The following is a 25,739-nucleotide window of genomic DNA, read 5'->3' as shown; positions in this document are numbered from 1 at the left end:
AAGCCAGAAGAGAGAAAAACTGAGAAGACAGAGGGTGTAGACTAGAGGCTGCAAAATCACACCCACTTGCAGCTTGTGTTCAGGGCTCAAGTTTATACTTTCATGCACACGTATTACAACAATGTTGTGCTCCTGTCTCTTTTTCTGCTCTTTGTGGGTTATGTCACACCCCCATCACAATCACCGTGTTGTTATGGTGGAGCGACAAAGCACAAAGGAGGACAAGGCTCCTTTACCTTAAATAGTTGTGCAGAAGTTCATTAAGTGTGCTAGGAATTGTGGCTCCGTAAGGGGTAAACTAGAGCTCTCAGTGTTTATGGGGTGGGTGCTGTGACTGTATGGTGTGTGCACACACCCCGTTATTCAGTGCACCTATTAAGATTCGCTCTTCTAGGCAGCTTTTAAGGGTACAGTAGCCCAAACCATTTGCAGAATTACGCAGAAATCTCATATCCACAAAGCTGTTGCACCAGTTTGCACCTGGTCACATTAGAGAGAAAGGAAATATATAGATGAACTCTTACTTCCACACGAGCCTGCTAAATCTCTGTGGGCTAGGATGATATTAAAGGCATAGAAGCACATGCAGTGTAAAAATAGAGGAAGTTGGCAACCCTGTCAATTAAGATTCTCTCCCACTGCACATGTGGCCTTTGAGGCTTCAGTTTACTTAAATCCAGGGTATCTCAACCAGGTGCTGCTACTACCATTCTTAGGTAGACAGAGGGAGGAAGTGAGAAAACAGGAGAGGCTGTTAGGAGGTTACTTCCTGTCTACTGGCTTCAGCAATTTAAACAGCTGCAGAAACAGAAATGGGTAAGTAAGTTGCTAATTAGGCTGTTGTATTTGCAGCCGCTTAGGATCTGGGTTTCCAGGCAGGTGCTAATGTGGAAGGTGTGGCTGGATTACACCACTATGCTGTATTGTCACCACAGAGAGGATGTTATAGGTTGAGCAAGGCTACTGTCTCAGGCCGTAGAAGCTGCTGGTTGTTTGCCCCTGAGGTCCCTGGCTCTGGTAAGATAGAGTTATGTCTGCCCCAAGACCTGTCCTTTACCCCCACAATGACCCTGCTGCCCTTGGGTGAGGCTGAGGACTCCATCCCATTACTCCTATTGCAGTAAGTCAAATACCAGCCCAGTCTGTTTCTGTATGTGCAAGGCAGGCAAGCAATCTTCTCCTGCACCTTAGCCAATTAAATGTCTAGAGTTACCTGCCTGAGGACAGAGACTTTGCCATTTCTGGACTCCATAGACTGTGCTGTTACCTGCAGTATAGGGAAACTAAGTGAAGCAAATGATGTTGATGTGTAGCATAACACAAAGGAGAAATCAGGTGTCCAATATAGGCTTTATGGCCATTTGATGTATTTAACAAACATACAAAAACCACATACCACGTACTCAACAGAAGACCTCTCAAATATTAATTATAAAATACCAATGGGACTAAACATTAAAAACAAGCTACCTGAATATGAAACTAGCATTTTAAAAACAATTGTGCATAATGGAATCACATGTTAAAGTTACATGCCTCAGTTGGCTTGCAAAAATAAAAATTATTGCAAACACCAAAAGCAATACAGTGGAAAGTACCTAATTTTACCAGGCAGAGAGTTCCAAAAAGTGGGTGTTGAATGGATTGTCTTACAGAAACTTTAAACCTTTAGGCTAGAAAAAATGCTTTGTGCTACTTAAATTGTATTTGTTTTAAAATGGTGCCTGAGACAATTCTCAATGAGCTCAATAGGATTTTCTCTCAGGTAAGAGTAGGATTGCTTCCTTAGAATGATATATGGGAACTTCCGGAGGCGGTGCCAACGGCAATGGCGGTCTCCTTCTGAGTAGGAGGAGAAGCCCTGTAGAAAGTGGGTCTGTTCCGCTACGGCGAAGCGGGGACCCGATCTGAAATCGCAGGCAGAAAGAGCCTGCGAGCGTGGGACCCAGCAGGCACCTTTTGCGCCCCCCGTTTTTGCGAGGGAGCCCCGAAAGGGGTTCCGGTGTGCAGCGGGAGCGGCGCGGTGCTACGGGTCGATTGCTGCGTCTACAGAGCGAAGCCGCGTAGCTGTTGCCGGAGAGCGCTGACCTTTTTCCTGTGAAATTCGGCTCTAAAAGAGAACACCCGTGAGTAGGGGGACTTAAGAAATTTGGATTTGAGAACAAAAAGGATTGAATTTGGGCTCCGAAGCGGAAAGGTGTAAACAGGAAGTCCGCCTTTCCGCTTTGTAAAAGATCAAAGCAAAGACCTTTTTGCGCTATTACTTTAATGTGGATCGTTCAACTTTAACTCTAAGCACCAAAAGAGAGAACTCCCCTGTAGGGGAAGTTGAGAAAGTGACTGTATTTCTTCTGGGGATCTTCTGGGAATTTAAAAAGACTTTTTATTTGAACTCTCATGGGAACGGTCTGTCAGATTAACGAGGTTTGCTACATTTGAGCTCGCATTGACTGTGGATACAGTAAATATTTGATCTAACTCTGCAAGAAGATACATTTCTGAGTTTTACTGATCTGAATACTTAGTTTCAATTAAAGAGGGGACACGGAAAGCTACAAAAAGACTTATTTGTCTGGCTATTGAGAATTTTATGGTAGCCACTGTGTCCCCCTAGAGGACTATTGAAGTTAATACTTGACTGGAGGAATTTTCCACTGTTAACTTTGGGGACTTTCCACTACAAGGCTTGCCTGTGGGAATTGACCTTGACTGAAGATAAAGGGGAATGACTGACCAAAGAGCAACAAGATCCAAGGTCAAAGTCCAACAATCTACTTCAATCTCCCAGCAACGTAGGGCATCTGTGCCTGGCCTCCCTGAACCTCAGGAGGAAGACCCAGGGCAAATTGAGCCAAAAGGAATGGCCTCAGAAGGGGAATTTACATCTGTGTTGAATAAAATCTACGAAAAATTGGAAGGCCTAAGTAAACAGGTCTCAGATCAGTCAGCTGAAATTAAAGGGAACACAGCCAGTATTAACTCAAATACCAAAGCTATAGAAAAACTGTTGGAGGAATCTGCGACTACTAGGAAAATAGCCGAGGAGGCAAAAGAAAAAGCTGTGGCTGTGGAGGAAGAAATCAAACCAATACGTAAACAGATTGGGGACCACCAGGCCTTATTGTCTATGGTTGAATTGAGAGAGAGACAGACAAACCTGAGGATCAGGGCGGTGCCAGAACTTGAGAGAGACAATTTGAATGACTATCTTTCACAGGAATTTCAGAAATTCTGGAACTTGGAGCTGGATAAAGATTTCAAGATAGTGAGCGCCTTCAGACTTGGAAGAGGAGGGAGGAAAAACAGGGTGAGAGACTGTTTGGTGACCCTCCGATCGAAAGAGGAACGAGACAAAATATTGAGTGCTCACTTCCAGAAGACCCTAGAGATTAATGAGACCAGAGCGGAGATTTTTAAAGATATTCCGAAACACCTTTTGGATTTGAGAACTAACTACGGAGACTTGGTGGCCTTGTTGAGAAAGAATACTATTGTTTTCAGATGGGAGTTCCCCCAGGGACTGTCCTTTACATTTAAGGGGAAAAAGTTCAGAATCAGATCAGTGGAAGATAAGGAAAAATTTCTGAGAGATTTTGAAGAAGATCTACAAAAGGAAGCGACAGATCTGCCAAAAGCCTTGAGACCAGGAGCTGGCACAGCACCACCACCTTTGGAATTTGACAAATCAAAAAAGAAGATACCACCGCAAGAACTTGACGAGCTCTTGGGAGCGGCTGGAGGAAATTAAAATAATCACACCATGTCTCTGCAATTATTAAGTTGGAACATTCACGGTTTTAACTCGCTGGAGAAGAGGAGGAAAGTATTTCATATATTGAAAAAGGACCAATTGGATCTAATTTGCTTGCAGGAAACTCATGTGGTAAGGCTCCACAGGAAAGTTCTTATTAATAAAAGATTGGGTCAAGAATTTATTTCATCGGACAAAGTCAAAAAGAGAGGAGTTGTTATATACGCTAAAGAGAGCCTATCACCGAAATTTGTTTTTAAAGATGAACAAGGAAGGTTTATTGCAATTGAGATTCAACTACAAGGTGAAAAATATTTGATTTTAGGAGTATATGCACCAAATGAGGGGAAATCTGAATTTTTTAAGAAATTGCACGAGACATTGTTGGACTATATGGACTATAACATCATTTTGATGGGAGATATGAATGGAGTGGTATCTACTAACATGGATAAGTCACAAAGACAGGTGGTAACTAAAGATGGAAGACTACCCAAAACTTTCTTTGAATTGACTGACAATATGGACTTGATTGACACTTGGAGAACTAAGAACCCCCTTGGAAGAGAGGGAACATTCTTCTCTGAAGCCAATATGACATGGACAAGAATTGATCAAATATGGATAACTAGAGGACTGGCACCTAAGATTCGAAAAGTGGAAATCTGCCCCAAAACTTGCTCCGACCACAATGCAATAAAGATGGAGATGAAACTAATGCCAATCGGCTCCTTCAGATGGAGGATGAATGACGCCCTGTTTAGAAATCAGGAGGTGATTAAGAAGGCCCAAAAAACATTGAGAGACTATTTTGAGATAAATTTAAACACTACGGTGGAAAAAAGAACAGTCTGGGATGCAGGCAAAGCGGTCATGCGAGGGTTTTTGATTCAACAGAATGCAATAAAGAAGAGAACTCAAAATGAGAAAAAAGATAAAATTTTGGAAAAAATAAAAGGAGAGAAAAGATTAAGAGCGAAACCAAAATCCCAAGAGATTCTGAGAGAAATTAAGTTATATCAAGTACAATATATGAGAATGATAAATCAGGAAGTGGAATGGAAAATTAAACAGATGAGACAAAAGTCTTTTGAATCGGCTAACAAATGTGGGAAACTGCTTGCATGGCAGATGAAGAAAAGACAGAAACTAAATACCATAACAAATTTGGAAGTAAATGGAAAGATTATACAGAACCCATTGGAAATTAGAAACTGCTTCCAGAGATTTTTCAAACAACTTTATACACAAGGGCCACAGAAAGAGGTCGAATTAGACCAATTTCTGAGGAAAAACGGATTACAAAAAATCTCTCAAGAAAAGAGGATAATGTTGAGTGACAAAATTACAGAACAGGAAGTGGAGGGTGCCATTCGGAACATGCAGTTGGGCAAATCTCCAGGACCAGACGGCTTAACCTCCAAATACTATAGAGTTTTGAAAGATTGGTTAATTCGACCACTAATGGAGGTATGCAATGAGATACTAGAGGGGAAAAAGGCGCCGGAGTCGTGGCAGGAAGCTTATATTACACTTATACCAAAAACTGAGTCTGAAAAGACGCAACTTAAGAACTACCGCCCCATATCCCTTCTTAATGTGGATTACAAAATATTTGCGGACATTTTGGCAAATAGACTAAAGAAAGTACTACTGGAAGAGATTCATAAGGACCAAGCGGGCTTTCTCCCGGGTAGACACTTGTCGGACAATACAAGGAACATAATCAATATCTTGGAGAAGTTGCAAGTGAATATAAACACCAAAGCAGTTTTAATCTTTATAGATGCGGAGAAAGCCTTTGACAACATTTCTTGGAGTTTTATGAAGAAAAATCTTCAGGGGATGGGGGTGGGTCAAGGGTTTGAAAATGGTATAAGTGCAATTTACTCAGAACAAAAGGCTAAATTAATTGTGAATAATATGGTGACAGAGGGATTTAAGATAGAGAAAGGTACACGACAAGGCTGCCCAATTTCCCCATTGTTATTTATCACAGTCCTGGAGGTATTATTGAATATGATTAGAAGGGACCGTTTGATAAAAGGCATTCAGGTCGGAGCTAAGCAATATAAATTGAAAGCTTTTGCAGATGACTTAGTTTTAACATTACAGGAGCCAGAATCTAGTTCGAAAAGAGTTTTGGAAGTGATCCAAGAATTTGGGCAGATGGCTGGTTTTAAGCTGAATAAATCTAAAACAAAAGTTCTTGAGAAAAATTTAACACCGATTGAGAAAGACAGGTTTCAGAAGGAGACAGGCCTAACAATAGTAAAGAAGGTTAAATATTTGGGGGTTAATATGACTGCTAAGAATCTAAACTTGTTTAAAGATAACTATGAGAAATGTTGGCTAGAAGTGAAGAAAGATCTAGAGATATGGTCAAACTTGAAGCTTTCCTTGTTGGGAAGAATTGTGGCTATAAAGATGAATGTATTGCCAAGGATGTTATTTCTGTTTCAATCTTTGCAAATTGTGGACAAGATGGATTGTTTCAAGAAGTGGCAGAAGGATATTTCTAGATTCGTCTGGCAGGGCAAGAAGCCTAGAATAAAATTTAAAATATTAACCGATGTAAGAGAAAGAGGTGGTTTCGCCCTGCCAGACCTGAAACTCTATTATGAATCGGCCGCATTTTGCTGGCTGAAAGAATGGCTGCTTCTTGAAAACACAGACATTTTGGATTTAGAAGGTTTTAATAATGTCTTTGGGTGGCATGCATATCTGTGGTATGACAAGGTCAAAGCTCATAAAGCATTTAAAAATCATATTGTCAGGAAAGCATTGTTTAACGTCTGGTTAAGATATAAAGACTTACTGGAGAACAAAACCCCAAGGTGGTTGTCACCAATGGAGGCAAAGGCACTTAAAAAGTCCAATATGGAGGCCAAATGGCCGAAATATTGGGAAATACTGGAACAAGAAGGAGATAAATTGAAATTGCAGAGTTTTGAGAAATTAAAAGATAAGGTGCGAGATTGGCTGCACTATTTTCAAATAAGAGAAGCCTATAACATGGATAAAAAAATAGGTTTCCAGGTGGAAAAATCAAAATTGGAAACTGAGTTGTTAGAACCCAAAACTAAAATACTTTCAAGAATGTATAACTTGCTGCTAAAATGGAATACGCAGGATGAAACAGTTAAATCTGCTATGATTAAATGGGCACAAGATGTTGGTCATAACATCATGTTTGCTGACTGGGAACGGTTGTGGACCACAGGTATGAAATTTACGGCATGTAATGCCCTAAGAGAGAATATTATGAAAATGATATACAGGTGGTACATGACACCAGTCAAGCTTGCAAAAATCTACCATTTGCCTGACAATAAATGTTGGAAGTGTAAAGAAAGTGAAGGAACATTCTTTCACCTTTGGTGGACATGCCCAAAGATTAAGGCTTTCTGGGAGATGATATATAACGAAATGAAAAAAATCTTTAGATATACATTCCTTAAGAAGCCAGAGGCCTTTCTCTTGGGCATGGTGGGCCAACTGGTGCCAAAGAAAGATAGAAATTTCTTTATGTACGCAACAACAGCAGCAAGAATTCTCATCGCAAAGTATTGGAAGACACAAGAGCTACCCACCCTGGAAGAATGGCAGATGAAGCTGATAGACTATATGGAATTGGCGGAAATGACTGACAGAATCCGAGACCTGGGAGAAGAGTTGGTGGAAGAAGACTGGAAGAAATTCAAAGACTATCTTCAGAAATATTATAAAATTAATGAGTGTTAAAAATGTGCTTGGATGGGCAATAAGTGGTAATTAGTGATAAAAGTTATTAAGATTATGCAAAAAAGGTATTGATAATTGGTTGAAAAATAGGGATATAGTATATGTTATGGCACAAAGTTTAAACATTTGATAAAGGGTAAGAATTTGCTGAATTAAATATTTGAATGGGAATACAAAAAGGGGAAGGTGCGAGGAGGTCAAGAACATAAGCATATGAAATTGAGGTTATTGGAAAAATGGAATGGTTTTATTTTTTCTTTGTTCAAATGTAATTTTTCTTAATTAGTTGTGTTTTTCTTTCTGTATTTTTTTCTTTTTTTTCTCTTTTGTGTGTTTCTTTTTTCTGTAATTTATGGTTTTTTATTCTGTGAATTTCTATTTTTCTTTTTTGTAAAACTTTAATAAAAATCTTTTAAAAAAAAATAGAATGATATATGGGGGGGTGTGGGTGTGTATCTTGATTTAATGTCAAAGACACTTAAGATATAAAACTGAACTTTTAAAATAGTTGTGGGTTTCAGATTATGACATTCAACAGGTGGAAGAGTGGGATTTAAGCCAAACACAGGTCCATTAATATTAGTACCTATATTGTAGCCAAGTTCATGAGCCAGTTAATCTGAAATATCTCACCCATCTGGGACTAAATAGTCCTAATTTAAAGTGACTATTGTTGCAGTGTGGGCTGTTCATTGAAGTCATGTAATAGTTGGCTGTTTTGCTATATCAGGGGTGGGGAACCTTGAGCCCAGGGACCAAATGGGACCTTGAGCCTCTCATCTGGCCCTCAAATCTCCCTAAGCCAGACAGCCTCCCAAACTACACCCTTTGCCCAGCCCGTTGGAGGGTTTTGCTGAGTGGAATGCTTCCTTCAACTGTGAGAAAGCTTCTGGCTTCCATGGAAGATGAAGAGGGATCTAGGGAAGGTGAAGACACCAGCCTACTCCCATTTCTTCCTCCACCCTCTTTTGCTTCTGGCCCATGGCCCCCAGGAGGCTTCAAGCAAGGAACTGTGGCCCTTGAACTGAAAAAGGTTTTCCACACCCTCAGCTAATTAAACTCTTAACTTCTTCCAGATCCTGCGAAATCTGGGTCTGCAAATGACATAATGGAAAAGCTACGTCTAAAATTCTCACAGAAGCCGTGGAGTGAAACTATGGAACTGGTTCGTCTCTCCATGGTAAGAATTGTAATGAAATCAGTTCTGTTGGGGAGGAGTAATGTGGGAGAAACTTTTTTTTTATGCTTTCTTGAGGAGAATAATTGGAAGTAGAAGGGAAAGTGAGTCATTGTGTGTATAGGTCTTCCATCTTATTTTCTGCCTGACGGGCCAAAGTTTAACATGTGAGGTTGCTATTTTACTGCCCTGTCATCTCCACTTTGAACTTGGATGGATAACTCTGAAGGGGGAACTTTGGCAAGATGGCTCTAGGTGGGAATAATGGAGGGGATTCTTAACTTCCCAAAAATACTGATTGATTGTGATTATCGAGGATGAAACTAAATGCAATTAAATGGACAGTTTGTGTGTGGTATTGGGAGAGTGATGCAAATTCCATGGTCAGAATGGAAAATAAAAATGGCAGTGTTGTAATGCTTTGTAATTGCAAAGCTAATCAATCCCTTACGGATTGAAAAATTGAATAGGCAAATTTTCCCCATTTGATTTTATCTTTTTTCCAATCCACCCCCAGCTGATACTGGGATGTGGGGTTACTTGGTCTGTTATAAAGCCTGGTGGGGGGGATGTCTTCTGCCAGTTGTAGCTTCCACTGCTGCTGCAGCATTGTGATCTGGCACCCCAAAGGGGGCAATGAAGGTCAAGATATAGGAGGCCTGACTGAGAGTGCTGAATTCCCTATTTTGCTTTGAACATACCAGCCAATTTTCTGACTTGCATGTGATTATATGATGCATGTGCATGTGATTATATGATACAAATATTCTCTCTCTCTCTCTCTCTCTCTCTCTCTCTCTCTCTCTCTCTCTCTCTCTTTCTCGGTGAGGACAAACATTCTTGGACTTCGAGTAAGACATCAGAGTCTCCCATATCTATTTGCCTTGAGAAAATACAAAGAACCTTGCACGGTAATCAACTCTAGGATTGCCTAATTTTCTGTTATGTTTGATGGAAATGATGTCTAGCTTCTGTCTTGTCATCTTGTGCAACGAATGTGTTTTTGGGTTCTAGATGCCTTCCTTTTACAAAAGGTACGATGAGCAATATAGCACAATTAAGCAAGAATCTTTGGTCTTTTGCTCTTAAATGTATGGGATCTGTTGACTGCTTTTATTGAACACATTGATTCTGTGTGATGGAACCTTATTCCCTATTTTTTCATGTGTGCAGCAGGACCTTTGGCTGCAACAATGAACAAGCTGTCACTTTTGTCAAATCGAAAGGGGTAAGTATACTCTGCATCTACTAAATACGCTCTCTTCACTTCCCGCAGCAGTGGGACTGCTAGGTATGTTTCTATGGCTGTATAATTTTCACATGACATGCGTACATGCCATTCGGTGTATTCAGTGGCTAATGCATCCTCTAAGCTGCAGCTTACTGCCATTTTCCTGTGATATCCTTGAAAGAGATGAGCATGAGCAGTTCAGGAGTTCCCCTCGGGCAGAATGTTTTGGGACATTTCCCATACTTGGGCCTGTGAAATGATTACTACTTCACCTCAGCCTCTTGACAAAGCGTAGATAAATTCCACTACAAAGTGGCATTTCAGAAAATGCAGGAGTAGGAAGTTGCTTTATGCCAAATCCAGCTATTAGTATTTTGATCTCTGAGTTGCCTTGCAGCATCTGCCTTTCCCAGCCCTGGAGATGTTGGAAGCTGAACCTGGGGTGGGGTGGGGGGTTCAGTCCAAAGCATGTGGTCTTCCACTGATGTACAGACCTGCTGCTGCTGCTGACGTTTATTCAGGAACTGAAACACAGCCATTTGGAAAGCTGGGTGCAAACACTCCTTTCTGTAGAACCCGTATACATCAACCACAATGAAGAAAAAAGTTTGCATTCGGGGTCAGCCCATCCGTGCAGCAAGTGAGGCATCCTGCCTCAGGTGGCAGGATCCACAGGGGCAGCAGCAACAGATGGTAGTAGTAGTAGTAGAAGTAGTAGTAATTTATACCTGACCTGTTAAGTTGTGGGTGTACATATCAGACGACACAGCGATTCTTCAAACAGCTCTTCTTTATTCACAGACCCAGAACAGAACTGAACTGAAGGGTTCAGCCAGCCTGCTTATATAAAGCTCCACTAGAACGCAGCAGTAACCATTTTCTGTAACTAGCCAATCACTGAATGTCACTTTCAATCCCTTATTTGCATATGTGGACCTGAACTATCTACAGTATCCCCCTGCTGGCCCAGGGTGAGAACTTCAGTACATAACATGGCTCATCTGGCTGGGTTTCTCTAGCCACTCTGTCGATATTTAGTCCTCATCACTTTGTTCCTGATGTAGATCTTCACTCACCCTTCCTTCCTGGTGGGGAGAGGGACACCATTTTGTCATTCACTTCAGGTGCCAAAATGTCTTGGGCCAGCCCTGCTAGGCTTCCGTTGCACACTGTAACTTTTAAATAAGCAATGCATTTTTTCTTCTTCCTTCTTTCCTCTGTAGACTTAATTATTATGTGAGCCCCAGTGGGGCAGTTTGCTATATAACATCCAAATCCTTCTACATTGAGATTCACCTGGAGAAGGATGGAAAAGTGGTGGATGTCAGGTTGGCTCACCCTGGGAAAAAACCCCTGGTAATTTTAAGTTGTTTTCCTTTGGGTGTTCTGATCTGATGAAATATAATCCTGCTTTTCTAGTTCTTCTGAAATATCTATAGCTTCATAATAAACCCTGTGGAGCAAGTGAGATACTTGCATCTAAGTCAAAGGGACAACTTTACATTAGTTATAACACTTACGCTGTTGCTGCTACAACCAAACTAAACATCTGCAGTTGTAATTGCAAAATTTGTGGGAATAGCAGTTTCATTCACAAAAGCTGAACTGCAAAATAATTGCACAAGGACTGTTAAATTTCCTTATAGCTGGGTGACCATTTCTCCTTAATTTGTCCCCATCTGATGAGACTGCTTGACATGAGGTAGCAACTATGGGCTCGTCCACATGGGGAACTTAATGTGGGTTTGAAGCTGGTTGTTCCTCATTCACATAATGTCCTCATCCAACTGCTAGCCCACAATTTCCCCCGTTAAATTTGAATTTTCCTAGTCTGGAGGGGTAGTCCAATAAAGGAAGTAAATGCAATATGTGGATGCAGTGAAGCACATGGTGCATCGGGGGGGGGGCGTTTTAACATAGAATCATAGAATTGTGGAGTTGGAAGGGACCCCAAGGGCTTTCAAGATGATGCAGTCACACTCCAACTACGGGTGGGAGAAGAGTAGGAAATATATGCCTTTATAGATTCTGGTTTACAGCCAAAAGTGACTGTTCCTGAATAGATCTTGGGAAAAACATCCTTGGATATTCCTCGTAGTGTCTGCTAAGGTTTCGTGTTGACTAAGGTTCGGCTTATGTCATTTCTCCTTTCTGCTTTGTTTTTAAGAAAATAGTGCCCCTCTTTAGAAAACCATAACCTCTGTTCTTTCATCTTCTAGACCTGTGAAGATCTTTTGCAGCTTCTAAGGTACATATGCGCTAGGTGGATTTTTAACACACACAATTTTTAAATTTTTAATTTCATAAAATAAAAATCCTTTGCCACTGCTCCCATATCGTTTTCTGTGGTTGAGGTAAAAATGAATAGATAGTTCTGATAACTGTTGCTTCCATCCCTGCCTGCCCTCCATCCAGGACCAATTTGAGCCACTTTCCAAAGTTATTTAGCTGCTTTTTAGATGTCTTGTTTGATGGTAGCGCAATGCTGCCAATATCAGATTCACTTCGGTGGTGGTGTTTTCCCAAATATTGGCTAGATGGCTCTCTTTGCCTTATCAGCACTGACAATTGTTGCATGTATTTTGCTCTTTAGAATGGAAAATTTTGATGCCTTTGGAAACATGCTAGCAGACATGTTAAATATTTATCAGATTCCAGGAAGCAGGTATGTTTGTTGCAACTTAATTACATTACTTAAATTATTATATTGTATATAAAACTCCCTTCCTCCAATAAGGTCTTTCTTTTCTAGTGAAACAAAATCCAAGGTGTTTGCTGCCTTCCTGGCTTTGGAAAAAGACCTCTGCTCACTGTCTGCTTTGAGCAGGTAGGTGTCAGTGGTGGGAAAGGTGCAAGTTCAAATGTTTGCACTCCAGCCTAAGGTTGCCGTAATAATAATAATAAATATTTTAAGGCATTTAAGTGCATGCTTGATCTCACTGATTACTGTATATACTTTAAAAACAGAACACCAGGTATGGACAGAGTCACTGAAATACTATGTGGAAAAGTTGGCTATCTGAACCCAAGAAGTGGAGGTAACTGATTTTTCTTTCTTTCTTCAGACTGAAGTAGATATCTGTGTGATCATGGTAGCCAAGCATAATTTAAGAATGCTAAAGAACAGTAAAACCTTGGGTATTACTATGATTTGGGTATTTCCGGTGACTTTGTAGGTAGCATGTATGACAGAGGCATTGTTGTTTGTAGTACAGTGGTACCTCCGGTTACGAACTTAATTCGTTCCAGAGGTCTGTTCTTAACCTGAAACTGTTCATAGGCGCACTTTCGCTAATGGCGCCTCCCGCTGCTGCTGCGCTGCCGGCGTGCGACTTCCGCTCACATCCCGGGGCAAAGTTCACAACCAGGAACATCTACTTCCGGGTTAGCGGCGCTTGTTACCCAAAGCGTTCGTAAGGAGGATGGTACGTAACCCGAGGTTCCCACTTACAGGACTTTGTGCTCCAAAACCGCTTTTTGACTAGAGATGACGGTGAGACCAACGTGAGTGTGTACAACCCCTTTCCTGTCCCCGAGTCTTTTTCTAGGTAGCTGTGAAAATAGAGGAGAGGTCCTGACTAGTTCCTCCTTGCGTTTTGGTCCCTTTGCACATACACTTCTCCTTGTTTATGAGTAATGCTGCTCCCCCCCCCCATCTCACTTATTTTTCCTGATAAGGTGCTAGTCCTGTTGCGGCTGTGTGTGTGTGATCCATGTATTAGATGATGATAAAGGATCAAACTGTGCACTTTCTGCACAACTGCCTTAAAAGTTAAAACCAAGACCAGCTAGTGATTTCCTGGGTGTCCGATCATTGGGCCACTGCTTCCCCCAATGCCTTTTTCTTCTGCCTATAACTCTTCTTATCTTTGGTAGTTACTTGACCGTGTGCAGCTGCTTCTAGCAGAGTTGTCCCAAAATGGCACTTTGGAGCATCTCTTGGGGCGGCTCCCCCCATTTGTTCAACCTTCTTAAATGCAGTGGTACCTCAGGTTACAGATGCATCAGGTTACAGACACTTTAGGTTACAGACTCTGCTAACCCAGAAATAGTACCTCAGGTTAAGAACTTTGCTTCAGGATGAGAACAGAAATCGTGTGGCGGCAACGGGAGGCCCCATTAGCTAAAGTGGTACCTCAGGTTAAGAACAGTTTCAGGTTAAGAACGGACCTCCAGAACAACTTCAGTTCTTAACACGAGGTACCACTGTACTTTATTTTAGGGTGTCCTGCAGCTTGCTCCTCAATATTTGTGCATGAATTGTATGCATGATTTATCAGGAAGAAATTTCATCCTAGGAGTGATAGCTTAGTTGGTAGAGCATTAGATTAGATTCTTAATCTAAGGAATCTAGATTAGATTCCTGCATTAAAGGGAGTTGGACTAGATGACCCAAGTGGTCCATTCCAATGCTACAATTCTGTGATTTATACAAAGGAACTTACTTGTTTTATATGTTTAAACTGTTGAGGTGATAGCTAGCTCTCCACAACAATCTCCTTGCAACCCCAAACAGTTGTCTGGGTCCCCTGTCGCACAATATGGCCCTGGGGTATTGAGTCCTTTGCATTGGAAGCAAACAAAAACGATGAAGGGGATCAAACATCCTAGGCTTACATAGCTTACCTTACTATCCGTTATGTGCTTTTTCTGTTTAATCCATCTCATTTTCTAAAATTCTATAGGAAGCCCTATGAACCTTGAATTTTATCTATCGCCGTATCAAATTCTAGAGGAACAACTCACCCCAGGTGAGTTAATTACTATTTTGTCAGTTTACTCGCAAAAGTGACTCAAAGTGGCTTAAAGGTAAAGGTACCGCTGCCCGTACGGGCCAGTCTTGACAGATTCTAGGGTTGTGCGCCCATCTCACTTAAGAGGCCGGGGCCAGCGCTGTCCGGAGACACTTCAGGGTCATGTGGCCAGCGTGACAAAGCTGCATCTGGCGAGCCAGCGCAACACACGGAAACGCCGTTTACCTTCCCGCCAGTAAGCGGTCCCTATTTATCTACTTGCACCCGGGGGTGCTTTCGAACTGCTAGGTTGACAGGCGCTGGGACCGAACGATGGGAGCGCACCCCGCCGCGGGGATTCGAACCGCCGACCTTTCGATCGGCAAGCCCTAGGCGCTGAGGCTTTTACCCACAGCGCCACCCACCATCCCTCAAAGTGGCTTACAACACAGTATAAACACTAAAACCCATTACAGTAAACAAACCAATAAAATACATCTATAAAAAATAAAAGGTCCCACAAAAATATTATTATTAGTGATGAGTGAGGGATTGTGAATCGACTAGAAAACCTCCATAGTGGTGGTCTCATTCTGCATTCCCTTTTAAAATAGATTCTACACTCACTAAATGACACATGCTTCATTTTGAGTGAGTAAACGAAGACCAATTCTATCCCTACTTGTGTATGATGACGCCCCACTGAAATGGGACATGGACAGGATTGCATGGTTATGCTAGCGGCTCTCTGAAGGGTGTAAAGTCGAGATTTTCCCATCTCTGCCACCTAAAATCCTTTACCTGGAGGTTTGGGGGACTGAACCTGAAACCTCCTGCATGCAAAGCACTGAGGTATGGACGCATGCACACCCACAGCCACAAGCTTTTGTGTGATTGGAGCAGAAATCTCTGTCTAATCCCACTGCTGTCACTTCTGGACCCTTAACCTTAACCTTAGCCTTCATTCTGTATTGCTACAGGCATTCAAGTGTATTGATACATGTATTCAAGTTGACAGCTTGATAATATTGCTAGCTTCTTTTAGTGGAAGCTACCCATAGCTCCATCTGGTACGCAGGCTGAGACCTTCCCTGTCCGCAGACTGTCTCGCCAGAGTGGTGCATGCTCTAGTTATCTCCTGCTTGGACTACTGCAATGTACTCTACGTGGGACTACCTTTGAAGGTGACCCAGAAACTACAACTAATACAGAATGCGGCAGCTAGGCTGGTGACTGGAAGCGGCTGCCGAGAGCACATAACACCGGTCTTGAAAGACCTACATTGGCTCCCAGTACGTTTCCAAGCACAATTCAAAGTGTTGGTGCTGATCTTTAAAGCCCTAAACGGCCTCGACCCAGTATACCTGAAGGAGGGTCTCTACCCCCATCATTCTGCCTGGACACTGAGGTCCAGCTCTGAGGGCCTTCTGGCGGTTCCCTCCCTGCGAGAAGTGAAGTTACAGGGAACCAGGCAGAGGGCCTTCTTGGTAGTGGCACCCGCCTTGTGGAACGCCCTCCCACCAGCTGTCAAAGAGAAAAACAACTTTTAGAAGACATTTGAAGGCAGCCCTATTTAGGGAAGCTTTTAATGTTTGACAGACTATTGTATTTTAATATTTTGTTGGAAGCCGCCAAGAGTGGCTGGAGAAACCCAGCCAGATGGGCGGGGTATAAATTTCTCTAATATCCATTCCGGGATGTGTGGTGTTTTAAAAAAGAAACTGTCTTATGTAATGTTTTTTACATGGCACACAACTGTGTTAATATTGCAATGCACGTATGTGAAGAAAAATACTGGAACAATGAAGGAGAAAAATGAAGTGCACTGGTCTGGATGTGGTCATTTTGTGAGAAGATGGACAAGTTTAAGAGTTGGTGGTGGCCTGTTGCTTTATTTGTCCTGCTATCTGCTTGGGTCAAAAAACCCCAATAACAATCAGTCATGATGGTAGAGGACTAAAGACAGTGCTTAGCATTTCAGCAGAGTCCATCAGAGCTGACCACCACAGCTTGGCCCACCTGCTCCCCCACTTTAGTTTTTAAACAACAAATGGAAGAGGACCACCATATTAAATTTCCCATCAGTGCCCTGGGCTGGTTCACATAGTATCCATCCAAGGCATTGTGGGGACTTAAAATCTCGGCCATTTTATTATTAAAATGGCTGCCGGCTTCCCAGACCCACACCATAGAAACTCACAGGGGGCCTAAATAGATACTGCCACAGGGCCTTCCCTCAGACTAGTCCAGAACTAGCTTTGAAATAACAAAAGACAAAATGGGTTCAAATGGCAAGCAAGGCATCCATCATGCAAACTTCTGTTCTCTGACAGAATAACATCACCGGCTATAGTACTTAGAATCACAATTCACTTAAGTATTGGGGGAAATCAATGTTCCTGGACAAAGACCTCAAGGCCATTTGTGTATCATCTTCACTAGTCTGACATATTTGTGTCTTCTCTTTCCATCAGGCTTGAAAATAGATGGCAGGAAGGTGCTTGTCATAATAGGAGGGGCTGATGCAGTCCACCGACTCCCTCTTGCACCCTCACTTGTGAATTCGCCGACTGGTGGAGATGGGTAAGACTTGAGGGCATCATTCATGCTCCTATCAGTATAACTGAACATGGAAATCCCTTGCTCTCTGTGGGTTATAATGGGTGTGTGATAGCACATCAAATTCACTTCTTAATAGTCTGTCATTTTAAGACACTGTGAGGAACATGGTAGGAAAATGTGTACAAAACCTGGAAGTGCGTCTTCAAATTACACATTGTGTTCTTCACACTTCTTAAGAGTACATGCTTAAACTGGCCATTTTCAGTCTGAAGAAAAGGCAGCTGCCAATCCATGACCCAGTATGTGCTTTTGATCTGGATTCAGGCCAGGCTGAACTCTTATTCTGCCCCCTCTCCTCACCAACTGATGTTTCCCTTTGAAGGTGCTGTCTACTGTGAGCAGTGCTGGTGGTCTCCAGCTCTGACCAGCCCCTGTGAGCCTGGTCAATGGTCAGGGATGGTGGGAGTTGAAGTCCAACAACATCTGGAGGGCCACAGATCCTCCGGATCTGATAAAGGAAAATCCTGCCTGAGATCCTGGAATAACCTTTCTCAGACTTTGGTACCCTGGTGTTGTTGGACTACAATGCCCATCATCCCTAGCTAGCAGGACTAGTGGTCAGGGTTGATGGGAGTTGTAGTCCAACAACACCTGGGGGCGCAAGCTTGAGAAACATTGGCTTAACTTATAAGATTGTGCTACCAGAGTAATGGTCAAACTACCTTCCTTTTACCTGATGCTTAACTTTCAACCCTTTTCTTCAGCAGCCCCAGATTCCTGCCTCTGAAGGAAGTAATTTCTGCACCATTATCAGCTTGCTTTTTCCTGATGTTTTACCAGAACTGTCCTTTTCCTCTGTCTTCAACCAGTATTCATAAACTACAGGAGCTTACAGGCATGTTTTAATTTAATTAAGTACATAATTTTGTACCTCCACCCTCCCTCCTAACATGCTAGCATTTCAAGAGACCCTAATTAACATTTGGCTAATTCTTCCCCTGTGATTTCTACAGGGGTATGAAGGCTGATGGGGCCCCAGGGTTAAGTTAGAAAGGGAGAAGCGGCAGGAGCATAAAATGAGAACCAAGTATTGCTGCTTCTGTACTAGGAGTATAGCATTCGTGCTGGTATTTGTCCCAGCCTTCCCACGAGCAACTTGCCCATTCAGGAGCACAAGTGCTTGCTGATCTGAATAGCCCTGTCCCTCTGTTGGCAACCATCCCATTGATTTATTGATAACCATTGTGTGATCATGTCTCTCTTTGCCTCTTCTCATGTGATGCTGTTTCTCTCAAATGCATTCCATCTTTAATGATGCTCTTGTACAGTACTAATGAAAAAAATTAATTTGGTTTTAGGGCTTCCAGTTGCTAGAGTAAAGCCAGGTCCTCTACATGAGCTGATTGTTCAGTTTGCCCTTTCAGAAAATCATCCGCATGGTTTGATAGCAAGTACTTCTTCCTTCATTGTGGTAATTATACTCCAATTGTTGGTATTCACTCCAGTTGTTATGAGGTCAGGAATGAAGCTGCTAAATGAGTCATAATTCTACAGCTTACTGAAAGCTGTGTGTTGAATTCTGGGAAGTCATGAATTTTCTGGAATAGATTGTTTTAACACTGCTAAATTTGACTATGACCTAGTCACAGTTGCAATTCTTTGCCCAGGTTGGCCTTTACACAACATATACAAATTGTGTGTGCACGCGCTCTCTCCTTACTCTCCCCCTCTCTCACACACAAAATTACACTCAATTCAGTGACTCTAATGTGCAAAATTGTGGGGCTGTCATCCATGAGATGTCATTAAAAAGCTAAATGCGGCCTTAGATTAACCCATAACACTACTTTTTTAAAAGTCTCGTTTCAAGTTAAAACCATTTGCACACATGGTCTCATAATAGCTGGGAAAGTTTCATAAAGATGTAGCGTAGAATGAATTCATTGTGGGGAATAAATTGATAGAAAGATCCAACTGGAGTGAATCCTGTTGGTGGATTATATTTATTTCTTATGTCTTCTTGGCTATGCTTTTAGTTTATATTCAGTTCTTTTTGGTACAAGTTGCCCTTGATACAGCTGTGTGTGATAAATCCTACTATGCAGAAACTGGCACTACTGGTATACAGACCAGAGGGTTAATGTGCACATGGCTCACACAGACACCATTTGTCCACATGCACTTCTGTCCATGTGCATTCATCAATACATGGGCACTTTCAGCTGAACTCCATCTCGATGATTCTGGGCCGCACTTCATGGGATATGTTCATGGGCTGTGCTGTCCCCTCCTCTCAGTTAGTATTTTCCCACCCCTCCCCTTGAGTTCTGGAAAACTGAAGTCCACTGTGGGCATGTCAATGATTTGTTCACCTATGTGGGTGGCCAATATTTATTATTATTGAGATACAAGTTTTCCAATATACCACACTTGTGGGTTCACCCCCTCCCCCAAAGTGCGTCTCTGTCTCAGTCCCACTAAAAGCCCACCAAGGAAACCTCACCAGTAAAAGTAGGGGGTGCAGGAATAGTTGGCAGTTCACCCAGCAAAATGTTGTCACACACATAAAAAGAAGTGGCCCTCACAATGTGCTTCAGTGTGTCTGGGTAACATCTGAGTTTACATTGGATTTCCCCCCATTATCACATGGATTGGGAAGTTCTGAATTAAATGGCAGAGGGAAGTGTGGACTTCTACTTAGATGAGGGCAATGTCGTGTGGACAAGGTGAAAAACAAACACACATAAAATGCATAAAATCCACTTTAAACTACCATGTATACACAGACAGGTTGGTTTTTCCCCACGGTGCCATTGGGCTTGAGAGCTGAGCAACTCTTCAGATCCAGTGCAGAGACTACTCCATTTAATAACTTGTTTAAAAATGGGTGGTCAAGGCATCTATAATATAAGCAGCTTATTTCAAGGTTTGCTTAAAAGTCCAGTGTCACATTCTTTGTACTGTTCTAGACAACTATCGTATTTACTCAAATCTAATGCTCACCCTTATTGTTGTGAAAATTAAGGTACGCATTAGATTCGATGGCACATTTACATTCGCCAGCAAATACTTTTTTTGGTTTCAGGGTTCTGAAAATTGAGGTGCGCATTAGATTTGATGGTACATTAGACTCAAATAAATATGGTATGTTTTTGAAGGGAAGTTCCTTTTATTCATGTTTCCTATTCACTACTTTTTAAAAAAATCAATGCAGGAAACAATTGCTACTACATCCATGAACAAATCTTGTACGGTTTATGATCAGTCTCTTCCAGGCTGCCCAAAACACAGCTATTTCCTAGATAAAGGCATAGAAAAATCTGATATGGCTGGAGCAATGGTCAAGAAAATCCCTTTCACCCATCCCAAATGTGTGCCTGATATGATTGAAGTTCTCAGACGTCAAGCAGCATATAACACCCTCATTAGCAGCTGCGTGTCTGAGACAACTGAGTGTGAAGGTAAGATGTTTGCACATCTTTTGCTCACACCTCTTTCTGATTCTGCTGTGTTTCCAGTAGTGAATTCTGGGAAGAGTTTATCTTCAGTATTTGCTGTGAAGCTCAAATATATCAATTGGGACCTGTATTTGTATGTTGGATGCATGTAAAGTTAGGTCCACCTTGGATGGTGGTGACAAGATATTCAGGTATTAGAAATAAGGAGGTGTGATGGGCAGCATAATGGTTCTACTCCCCTCTCAGCATTTTTGTGATCCAATTCATTGAAAGTGGCTGGAAAAATTGTGAGCCCATCATATCTGTGGAGGTTAAGCTGGGTGCCAGACCCCTCTAATCCTTGGATCTAGCAAGTGTTAGAATTTAACCAAGGAATAGCGAGGCTAGCCTCCTCGTGAGGTGATAAACCTGAGCGATGAGCCGTTAAGGGGGATTAAGGGGCAAGATGGCAAATGGGTGGGGCCCCCTCTCACAGATAAAGTCAGAGTTGAGAGAAGCAGTGAAGTGACCAGGAAGAAAAGCAGCAAGCTGGAGACAGGGTCAAAGAGAAATATTTGATTTCTGTTTGAATCCAAGGCTGCTGCTGTGGGAGAAACTAATGTTGTGAGCCCCTCCATTGTAGGCTGTTTGTATATACGTGTAAATAAACCATACATCATAAAGACATCACATTCTCCGCTGTGCCTCATTCCCAAAAGAAATCACAAACCCTCTTTAAGCACCTGGAATCCCTGAAACCTTGGAGATTGAAGGTGGGGTGCAACAATATGAATAGCGTAGAACAGATCACGCAAATCGAATGTGCATTGGCTTCAATGTTCTCCCCCTTCTTCTTTGTTTCGTTTGCAACTCCCATCTTGAAACTATATAGTCTGTTTTCAGCCCCCCCCCCTTTTTCTTACATAGCTCAGTACTACACTACCCTGGTATCAGTTCTCCAGGGTGTCAGGTGAGGTTCTCTCACAGTCAGATCTGGAGATGGCGGGGGTGGAACGTGGGACCTTCTCAGGCAAGGCACTCATGTTCTGCCACTGAGCTACGGCCCTCCCTTCTCAGCAAAAGTTGCTGCAGGCAGAGATTTAAAAATGAGTGAAGTATTCACGTGGACCTGCTTTCAGGTGTGCTTGGAACTGTTTGGATTCCAGCCAAACAGTGTTGACACCTTACAACTTATTTCTTTTGGAGATAGTGAAACTGAAAAGGAAATTTTCAGCAACTGTATTTCATTTGGTGTTTGTACCATGAAACTTCATGAGCGTGTACAAAGCAGGACTCCTTGAGTCTAGCAAAAGCCAACCCACTCCTACTTCAATGGTCATGTTTTAAGTTAAGGGATATAGAATACTTGGAAATCAATACAAATGTTTTCTGACTACACCCACTAATTTATATCTCTAGTTCAAATTAAACGTTTAGCTCTGTTGCTACAGGGTTAGCCCAAACAGTCACTAAACAGTTATTTCCTTCCAGATTCATCAGACTTGCTTCATTTTGACGTCTTTCAGCAAAAAGCCACTAGCTTTTCAGTAACATTCCAGCATCCATTGGAGGAGAACCTAGCCTGTGGTATGTCTCCAAAGGAAAGGTGTATTGGGTGCACACAGGCAAACAAAAAGTCAGCAGGGAACGTGGTGCAGAAATGCACTCGCTGCATTTTGCACTACACATGTAGCCTCATTTGGCTCAGGCCGGGGTAGAACGTGTGAATGTGTATATGTGTGTTTCAGTGTTAAGAACAGACTGGATGTCCATACCACACATGGACACAATAACCAGTTCATCGCAAATACTACCTCCCTTTTCCCAGAGCAGCACTGTGCAAAGCCCTAAATAGCTGGCCCTTGTGACTGCTTTCAGATGTTAATGGGAAAAGTGCTGGCCCAAGACACTTTGTGCCTCATGTAGAGCAAAAATAGTCCCTTGCTAGAACCAACACCCCAAATTTTGCTTCATCAATTCCTGCCTTCCTCTAACCTGCCCATCTCCCCATGCAGTCTGAACACACAGAGGTAAGGAACTAGAGAGGAGGAGCTGGATCACTTCTGTGACTATTGCCACGTATTCATAAATAAGGTCTGAAAAGAGGTGGTAATAATAATAATAATTAATAATAATAATTAATAAATTTATTATTTTTTATACCACATCCATCTGGCTGGGTTTCCCCAGCCTCTCTGGGTGGCTTCCAACAAAATATTAAAATACAGTAGTCCGTCAAACATTAAAAGCTTCCCTAAGCAGGGCTGCCATTATTTATTATTATTATTATTATTATTATTATTATTATTATTTAGTCTTCTACACAAGTGTCTCATGGTGATGTACAATATGGTTATAGTTATACACAAAGGGGCTCTTACTTTAGCACACATTGAAGAAACTGGCAAATTCTTCCCATTTACTACTTGGCCATCTATATAAACTCTTTTCTACTATTGCACAATAAGTATGTGTGTGTGTGTGTGTGTGTGTGTCTAGTGTTTGTGTTTTTCTCTGTTAAATTGGTTTGGGGGCTATTGGTACAAAAAGTAGCACATTATGTCATTTACAGTCCATCTTTCACCCTATGGTCCCAGGGTGAAAATGCGTATTTTGCGATGTGACTACCTAGGTATAAATTAGGTCTGATTCCCAGTTTTATACTATGGTTGGGAATATTAAAAAGTAAGCAGATGTTGCACTTTATCACATAATCTGTGGATTAAACTTGAACCACACCGGCTTTGAAGATGGCTTGGGATAAACTTGCAACAGGTGAACAGCCTGTTTACTGTTTTGTTAATCCTTCCAATGTGCACGTCTTTGGATTGGGCTGGTGATGGGATAACAGGAGCCAGTTCAAATGCCTGTTACTCATAGGTAGATGTGTGAATGAACTTCTTTTGAAATTACTGGTGACATATATATTTTTATCTTGTAGTGATTTGTAATTGCTCATTTTTACAGTCAGCATGGAATGAGCATGAATATGTGACCTCTTCCCACGAAGCATGCATGCTTTCAGGAAAATAAATAAAACCAATGCAGTGACCAGAAAGAATTTCTATTTAAGGATTGACTAGATTTGGTGGTTATTAATAATTCTTACTGTTGTCTCTACTATAATGTCACACTTGTTTTTAGAGCATTTTTTCCCTCTTCTGTTTAGTGATGGTCGATGTTCTGAGTTCAAGGGACGTTATGTGCACTCTTCATACACATTCTGAAGATGGAGCATTAATCTGCAGCAATGATTATCTCACAAGAGTCCTGAAGCGGTACGTAACACTTCTATAATATATAGGGGCCAAGTTTTCTTGTCCCTCCAATCCCTTTTCCTTTTGTGTCATGTATAATGGAATGGTTTGTAAACCAATGGGTGGCTATCTATAAATTTAATAACTTTGTACAGCAGCTAGAAACTTTTAAGTGATTTAAAGGATTTGAAAAATATTTCATGTAACGGGAAATTTTTCTCAGTATTTGAATAAACATTGGGGCAGGAGAAACAATACCATCTTAAACATTGTAATGAAGAATTTATTAAAAATGGTGGGTTTCACAGGCCAATTCAGCTTTCTTAAAAAGGATATTCTCAAATGATGCATGCATTTAGACAGTTTGCTGGAGGAACTGGACCTTAATAATACTGAGTAAGCTTTCTGAGTAAGCTTTCATAGGAAAGCACAACACAGTGGAATAGCTCCATCAGGCTTAAGACGTGAGAAACAGGCAACCAAAATAAACTACCTACAAGCTCCATAAATGTCTAGCTCCAGATGGTCAGAAGAGTTAGTTGAGCACTGTATGTCAGTGTGAAATTCTCTGGAACTCAAGGGAACTAAAAATCTCCTCCATCTTTTAATAGTTAGCGCAGCTAGAGGTTCCTTTGCTTCTGTAATGGGCAGCTTAGACCACTGTCTAAGCATCAGTGGGCTGAGTCTCAGCAGTGGTCTTTGGACCACTTTCAGGTAGGCCTCAGTATCACTGCCTGCCATAGCCTTTTGGCTGGACCAGCGGCAACACTAGCAACTCTGCATGCAGAGTAAAGGTGGCCAGAAGACAGAGAGGTTCAGGAGTGGGCAAGGTCTCCCTTGCTCTGACGGGAAAGAGCTTGAAGTGTTGAAGGAAATTAAAAGGCTGATAGTTGTTGTTGTTGACAACAACAATTGTAGTAAAACAATGTTGTTATAGGAGGAAGCTGCCCAGAGTGGCTGTGGCAACCCTGTCATATGGGCAGGGTACAACTAATAAAATTATTATTATAAGTTAGAAGGATCAGGAAATTGATGAAAGAAATGGGTGGTGGAGGGATAGGAAATACTTGTGAAACATCGAGCATGAGTAGGATTTTCAGCAGTGTGGTGAGATGCAACTTTAAAGATTCAAACTGCTCCTGTTGAGTGAGCAATGCAAAATAAGATTGGAACGTTGGCGGTTTGAGGCCCCACAACAGGGTGAGCTCCCGTTGTCAGTCTCAGCTCCTGCCAACCTAGCAGTTCGAAAGCACATCAAAGTGCAAGTAGATAAATAGGTACCACTCTGGCAGGAAGGTAAACAGTGTTTCTGTGCGCTGCTCTGGTTTGGCCAGAAGCAGCTTAGTCATAATTTCCACAACCCAGAAAAACTGTCTGTGGAAGCGGACAAACGTTGGCCCCCTCGGCCAGTAAAGTGAGATGAGCGCTGCAACCCCAGAGACGTTCGCAACTGGACTTAACTGTCAGGGGTGCCTTTACCTTTATGTCACCTTACAGAAGAACTGGCATGGAACTTTAGAAATTTATTTTATGTAATCTATAAAGCTTTCTGCACTGCGCTGACTTGTTTGGAGACAGTGGCAAATGCAGCTTGTTCTATCCACCAGTCAGTTAGTTCTGCATATGAAGCAGCCAGATTATATTTAGTGAATTAGCAATTCCTTAAATATTGGATGACTTTGCCCTTCTCTTAGGTGTATGTCAATTCCAGTTCTCATGAGAGCAATTTTCAAGAAAGCCACCCAACAAAAAGCTGAGGAAACTTCTCTGAGCAAAGACGGAGCTTGTGAGGAAAACTGCAAAGACCAACAAGTTGAACATAACCAGCAGTAGTGTGGCTACTTGTG

At 41.9% G+C, this 25,739-nt stretch overlaps 1 protein-coding gene across 2 annotated transcripts; it reads left to right on the top strand.

Annotated features, from left to right (window-relative positions):
* Positions 1–709: 709 nt before the first annotated feature.
* Positions 710–25,725, top strand: LOC310745463 (mediator of RNA polymerase II transcription subunit 1-like; the record flags this gene model as incomplete). 2 transcript variants are annotated; one of them, XM_083578104.1, is made up of 17 exons in its annotated part: positions 710–816; positions 8,572–8,675; positions 9,502–9,583; positions 9,846–9,900; positions 11,127–11,259; positions 12,123–12,151; positions 12,497–12,568; positions 12,656–12,730; positions 12,871–12,941; positions 14,589–14,654; positions 17,111–17,219; positions 17,966–18,093; positions 18,557–18,669; positions 20,464–20,659; positions 22,127–22,222; positions 23,805–23,913; positions 25,587–25,725. In XM_083578104.1, the coding sequence occupies exons 1-17, from the start codon at positions 813–815 to the stop codon at positions 25,723–25,725; spliced, it is 1,581 nt and encodes a 526-aa protein (XP_083434230.1). In that variant the 5' UTR covers positions 710–812. The 2 variants fall into 2 exon arrangements, with proteins under 2 accessions (XP_083434230.1, XP_083434229.1); XM_083578103.1 differs by having other exon boundaries at positions 17,963–18,093.
* Between the last annotated feature and the right edge of the window lie 14 nt (positions 25,726–25,739).

Source organism: Podarcis filfolensis (genome assembly GCF_964270895.1).
Source record: "Podarcis filfolensis genome assembly, chromosome: 12".
NCBI classification, from domain to species: Eukaryota; Metazoa; Chordata; class Lepidosauria; order Squamata; family Lacertidae; genus Podarcis; species Podarcis filfolensis.
The sequence above is the reverse complement of the archived record's forward strand: the minus strand, read 5'-3'. Positions and strand labels throughout refer to the sequence as shown.